The 6,605-nt window shown below is 41.0% G+C and overlaps 1 protein-coding gene across 1 annotated transcript in view; it reads left to right on the top strand.

Moving 5' to 3' along the window:
• Positions 1-6,155, top strand: part of best2 (bestrophin 2) — a 15,549-nt gene extending 9,394 nt beyond the window's left edge. Inside the window, exons 6-11 of the mRNA XM_056464985.1 lie at positions 832-909; positions 1,082-1,234; positions 1,388-1,468; positions 1,841-1,995; positions 2,448-2,673; positions 5,308-6,155. Coding sequence (XP_056320960.1) covers positions 832-909; positions 1,082-1,234; positions 1,388-1,468; positions 1,841-1,995; positions 2,448-2,673; positions 5,308-5,766 — 1,152 coding nt within the window. The 3' untranslated portion in view covers positions 5,767-6,155. The remainder of the gene's footprint in view (positions 1-831; positions 910-1,081; positions 1,235-1,387; positions 1,469-1,840; positions 1,996-2,447; positions 2,674-5,307) is intronic.
• Positions 6,156-6,605: the final 450 nt, after the last annotated feature.

The following is a 6,605-nucleotide window of genomic DNA, read 5'->3' as shown; positions in this document are numbered from 1 at the left end:
CTTCGAACGAAGATTTTTCAGGACCAACACTCGAAACCAAGGGGTAAGAAAATTTCCCAGAATCCACCAGCCACAGCTGCACCCAGAAGTAAGATCCACAGCTTAGTATTTTTGTAATTATTATGAATTTTACAAGCATATGTTTTAATATATTCATAACCGCGTTCGTGTTGTACCGTCATGCGTAAAATAAAAACCGCTAAAATAAAAACCGCTAAATTTCACTATCTATAATCCATAATAATAACTCATGTACAGCAGTCCCACAACATTCTGACACTCGATGACCCTCAAATACCCTGTCAGAAAAGTCTAGTGGCTGGGAATGAGCTTTTTACAGTGTCTGCTATAATGTTAATGTTGTTTTTGGTGTGTTTACATAGATGAATATGGCCATGGTGTAAATGCGCAGTATAGTTACGATCTTATTGCCACAGATCATTATGATAACATGATATATGCCTTCAGTGATGTCCTGAAGATAAATACCAAAAACTAACACAACTGGAATAACTACAGCAGTCGCCATCGTCTGATCTCATATGAAGCAAGAGATCACGATGACATATGAAGACGTGTGCAGGTGCTATAGTGCTGTCTCATATCTTAAGGATGCATTTTTGAAGCTCTTCCCCTTCACACTCGTTTTTAAGGGCCAAGGGGAAGGGGTAGGGGTACAATAATAGAATTGGGATTGGGCCAAAATATAATGACAATAAGTTGGCAACACTGCTAAGATCACCATGGTTATATCAGGTGAAATGATTTAATAACTGGATAAAAAATAATTCAATCTGTTACAGTTATTTTCTATTTGCTGCTGTTTTTTAGGAGCTAAACAACTTCCGGGGGAAGTGCAGCATGCTTTTTCACTACGACATGATCAGCGTACCGTTGGTCTACACTCAGGTCAGATCCATGATTCAGGCGCTGTTTACACTAGTGTGTTTTTGATGTTCAAAAATGGAGACTATTTTAAACAACACACTTTCAGTCCATGTTAGTTTTAAGAAAACTCCATGTTTCAGTGTAGAGATGGAAATTAACATGGCCTGAGAGAAGAGTTGGTGTTTTCCTGCAGGTCGTGACTCTGGCGGTCTACAGTTTCTTCCTGGTGTGTCTGATTGGTCGTCAGTTTCTGGATCCGGGTCAGGGTTACCCTGGTCACGACCTTGACCTTTACGTCCCCATCTTCACTCTTCTGCAGTTCTTTTTCTATGCAGGCTGGCTGAAGGTCAGCTCTAATTTAAATATTAATGAGATGCTCCTCCCACTCCCACATGTAAAACCCCGCCCAAATGAGTTTCATTTCAAGATATATTAAATCAACATTAGTTGTTTATTCAGTCATTACTGTTTGTTTGTTTGTTTGTTTGTGTTTCCTCAGGTGGCAGAGCAGCTCATTAACCCATTTGGAGAGGATGATGATGACTTTGAGACCAACTGGCTGATTGATAGAAACTTCCAGGTATTATTTTTAATATATCAAATTAGCATACTTGCCAACACTACCGTATTTCCCGGGAGTCTCCGGTATTTCAGACCCATCTCCCGTTTTGTTCTGAAAACCCCCAGCCCCTGCCACCCGCTCCTCAGGTTTTTGATACAGTTTATAACACCCCCAGATCGCTGACATTGGTGTAATGTCTGATCGCAGCGGGCGGCATACCACCTGGTGCATACCCCATCCACCCCCCCCCAAAATCCACTTTTTGTAATTTCCAACATGCCACTCTCTGCACATCCCCAACCTTCGGCGTCTGCCTTAAAAAATACATAGGGGGGGGGGGCCTATAATAATAATGATAATTCTGATTTCAGCTTTATGTGTGTTGAACAGGTGTCTATGATGGCGGTGGATGAGATGTATGGAGATTTGCCTATGATGGAGAGAGATCGCTACTGGAACGACTCCAATCCTCGTCCGCCGTACACCGCCGCAACGCTCTTCGTGCTGCGCAAACCCTCTTTCCAGGGTTCCACCTTCGACATGACGTAAGTGCTCCTGCATCATCACACATACACCGACCTTCTGCAATCTGAAACCTTACTGTTTGCATAATTATAATCACAAAATGAGCTGCTTCTCTTAGCTTTCTGAAAGGAAACATTTCAGTTTGCATCTCTCAGTTGTGAAATCTCTCAGTTGGGGCAGTTTTTCTCAGAATTTAGCATTATTCAGATTTGAAACCTTTATTAGTTTCTTTTTTCTGTTAAACACAAGATATTTATAACGAAAAATAATTACTATGGAAGTCAATTTGTGCCAGCAACCTGCATTCTTCAAAATATCTTCTTCTGTGTTCAGCAGAAGAAAGAAACTCAAACAGGTTTTGAACAAGGGAAGGATGAGTGAATGATGACAGAATAAATTTTTTTGTGTGTGTGAACTATCCCTTTAAATGATTGATGAAGTGAAACCTTTCCTTGACTTTCCAAATCTCCAGAATCCCCAAAGAGGAGATGCATTTCCAGCCTCTGGAGGATATTGCTGAAAATCTAGAGGAATCCGGCACCCGGAATCACAACCTGGCCCTTTTTAACCGGCTGCTCGGCTCCGCCCCCTCCCCGACAGGCTTCATGGGCGGAGCTTTACGCCGCACCTCCGCCCAGCTGCGCCGCTTGACCCGCTCGGCCAGCACAGACCCATCATTCTCCGAGGAAGAGGATGAGGTAATAATGTCTGCTTTCAAAACACTGCTTCATGAAGCTTTGAAACATTTACCAATCATTTGTTTCGTAAAGGTTTCAAGCATGTATCAAATTGGCATGATTTCAGTAAACATGACTTTGTTGCATCATATTTGTTTAGAAATGTTCTGAATATTTAATGGTTCTCCACTGGGGGGCGACCTGTGTAATACTATGTAATTTACCTTATTCTTGACATACGAGTGGGCGGGAGCAGCTGTTGGAATCTTTATGGCTTAAGACTTCTGCTCTCATTCACTTCTATTGAATTTTAGACGTTAAACAGCTCGTTTTATGCTGCTTGATGTTGCAAACTGACATTTTCTTATTATATTATTTAACTTTTTATGTATAGTCATGTTTGTAGAGCAAGTAGTTTGTCCTTTTATTATTCCAAGTCATTTTTCCCATAGGCAAATGAATCTGAAGTTTTAAAGCGCAAAAATTAGCGCATCGCAGAATAAGGTCAATACTAATACTGGAAAATCCAGTTTAACGCCCCCCAATGGCCAATAGCTGAACAGTTTTCATAGTTTTTACCTGCAAGTTTTGCAAGTTTATACGTTTTAAGCCTTGAAAATCATTAATAGAATGTGTATTCTACTGATATTAGGTGATAATCGAAGTGCATTTATAAGTTATTCTTTCAATTTAAACTTCGAAATGTGTTTAAACGCGTTTAAACTCATTCTTGGGGTGCAGCTGATCACAGAGAGTTGAAACAGATCTTTTAATGTCAGTTTCTTAGCAAATCCTGTCCTGTAGACATGTTTATAGATGTTACCATGGAGACATGTTAATACGCTCCTGTCAGTCAATTCAGTGAGCAGGGAAAATCGCACTCCTACCGCTGGGATTTAGAGCCCATTTTAATATCAGGATAAGAGGCTTGTGTACACACAGTTCTGCAATGGAGAGGGTACTGTGAATTCGACTGACAAACTTACAATTATTAAAGGCAGCTGTTAATAGTCAATATCAAATTACATTCGTTTACTGCCTTACATTCGTTACATGTTTTTCTATGCAGGATTTTTCAGTGGGCCAGTCATAAATCTGAGTGGACCTGTGCCACCCTGGCCCTTATAAAGCCTTGCCACTGTATGTAATACTAAAACTATAATATCCAGTTCACTCAGATCACCCCCAGTGGCCAATAGCTGAACAGGTTTCATAGTTTTTTACCTGATCTCAGATCAGTTTTGCAAGTTTTTAAGTCATAAGCTTTAAAAAACAATAAAATAATGCATATTTTAATGATATTAGGTGATACCCAAAGTGCATTTATACTGTAGGTTAAACTTTGGTCACACTTTATGTTGATGGTCTGTTTGTTGAATTAAGTTACATTGCATCTACATGCCAACTAATTCTCGTTAGATTATAAGTAGACTGTTAGGTTGGAGTTAGGGTTAGTGTAAGTTGACATGTACTTGCAGTTTCTTATAGTTAGTTAAATGTCCGTTGAAAGCCTGTATCAACAGATATTAAGCAGACAGTCTACTAATACTCAAATGGACCATCAAAATAAAGTGTTACCTATACTTTTAATTGAAACTTTAGAATGTTTTTTTAGAGGGTTTTAAAACTCATTCTTGAGGTGCAGCTGATCACAGAGAGTTGGAACAGATCTTTTAATCCCAGTTTCTTAGAAAATCCTGTCCTGTAGACATGTTTGTACGTGTTACAATGGAGACATGTTAATACGCTCATGTCAATAAACTTGGTGGGTGGGGAAAACTGCACTTCTATATCACAGTGCGGTGGGCCTCAAAATCACTGGGATTTAGAGCCCATTTTAATGTCACTATGCCTGCACCCAGTTCTGTCCAAACAACATCCAAAAGCCCTTTAAAGTCAATTCTAATGCATGTTTTGCATGAGTGTTTGTTTCATTTACACAGTTTTGACTAGCAGATGTCCTTGGCATGTGTTGTTTTAGATTCTCTGCCCGAGCCCGATATTTCCTGCCACTATCTTTGGGCCGGGCCGGGCCGTGATTAAGCATTAGTGTTTTTGTTTTAGTCATTACTTAATTAGCCTAATTGGGTGGAAAGCTATGCCATAATTAGAAATATGATATAAATATTTTAGCAAAGTCGGCCTAAGCAATGTGTAGATCTTGCACAATTCGCAACGCGTGTCATGCGCAGCAACACTCTAGCTCTTGCAACAGCGTCTCCTCCACTGGCACACATTCACAACGCACACACAAGCAGACAAGCATGGCAAGTGTCATGGCAGACAAAAGGATGCTAGTCAGCCTTGAATGTCTGCTTTTGTTATGATCCATTCTGAATTAACAAGCAATTCAGTTTATCTGCTTCGTCCTTGTTGCATTGTTCATAAAGATAAATCTAAACTAATTTCTGTAGTGAAAACAACTCATGTGTAGTCGAGCACGTCTGTTATAACGGCCCATGTATTAAAAAATAGTCGCGTTTAAGTCAGGCACATAATTACAATTGTGTCAGGTCGGGCTCGGACACAAGGTGTACAGGTAGGGTGGGGTTTCAGTTTTTGGGCCCGACCTAGCTGTTTTGAACCCTTCAATACAGTGAATCATTTTGTGAAGCAGTTGTTTACACAGTTTCAAAGCTTGGTTTCTCCCATCAGCAGGATGAGGAAGAGGAGAGTGCAGGCAGGAGCGCAGGATCCCTGCCATCAGGACTGGCTCTGGACACCACACAGAGCACCATCTGCAGCTGTGGAGGACTCACCAGCACCAGTCCTGCACTCTCACAGCTCCACTTCCACCAGCAAACCCACAGAGAAGAGAAAGAGTCACAAGGGGACAAAACCTCTGCCGAGTCCGGAAGGAAGAGTCCGCTTTATTTGGGTCTCAAATCTCATCTTTGCTCCTCCAACCGCTCTGTGCCTGACTTCTTCTCGTTTCAGTCTATCAGTGACCCGGCGAAGGGGTTGACGGCGAAAACACAAGTGGTTAGTAATAAAGCAGAGTCTGGGTTGTCGTTACTCACCATCCCAACGCTGAAAGTCTCAGCTTTTCCGGAGAACTCAGAAAGAGAAGAATCGCAGCTGGATTCAAAATGGCTGCCTTCGCAAGTGCTGTAAAATGTGCGTTTTTTGATTTGATGTTTGACAATCTCAACTGAAACATGAAGAGAGGGCGGGACATAGTGTAGCTCCTCCCCCTTAAAAAAAAAAAAAAACAGCCAATAGTGTTTTGTTTAATCACAGCTCTGCCAGTGAGAGTCGTCAAAGAGCTTAGAATGACCAAGAGGCGACACTCTGTTGTTGTTTGGGAAACAGCCACTAGATGCCGCTAGTGTCACGCGGCAGCCATTTTGGAATGAAAATTCCAATAGAACAACAGCATATTATTAGACTGTAAAATAAACTGTTAAAAGTGCTGATGATTGTGATAGTAAGTGTTGTATTGTCGTCTTTCAGGTTGTATCTCAGCTGTAATGCGCTTTCTAAATAAATAAATAAAAAACAAAGCAGCTGCTTGCTATCTCGACAGCAATAAGATCCAATGGACGGCCGATCGCTTTCACTCCAAAATGGCGGAATCACTGGGCTGTTGCTGGGCGCTGCTGTTGCAATGGATCGTTCTGAGTGTTGCCTCTTGGTCATTCTAAGCTCTTTGGAGTCGTTGAGCTCAGGCACATCACATGGGAAGCGTCTTGAAGAAGGCGGGACATGTCAGATACTAGAGAGCGTTTGATTGGTCAGAAGATTTGAAGTATGAGTTGACGTGAATAAAACCATGGGTGCATTTAGGTGGAAGTGACAAACTACAAGCTTTACATGTTTATATCAGGTTTATGTCTTCTAAACGCAAGTTTTGGTGCGCATTAGATTAAACGTATTTTAAAAACAAACAATACTGATAGTAACATCTAAAAAACTTTTGATTTCATGAGACCTTTAACCAGTGCTTAATTTGT

Source organism: Danio aesculapii, chromosome 1 (genome assembly GCF_903798145.1).
Source record: "Danio aesculapii chromosome 1, fDanAes4.1, whole genome shotgun sequence".
Taxonomy (NCBI): Eukaryota; Metazoa; Chordata; class Actinopteri; order Cypriniformes; family Danionidae; genus Danio; species Danio aesculapii.
This window is presented reverse-complemented; position numbering and strand designations above follow the sequence as displayed.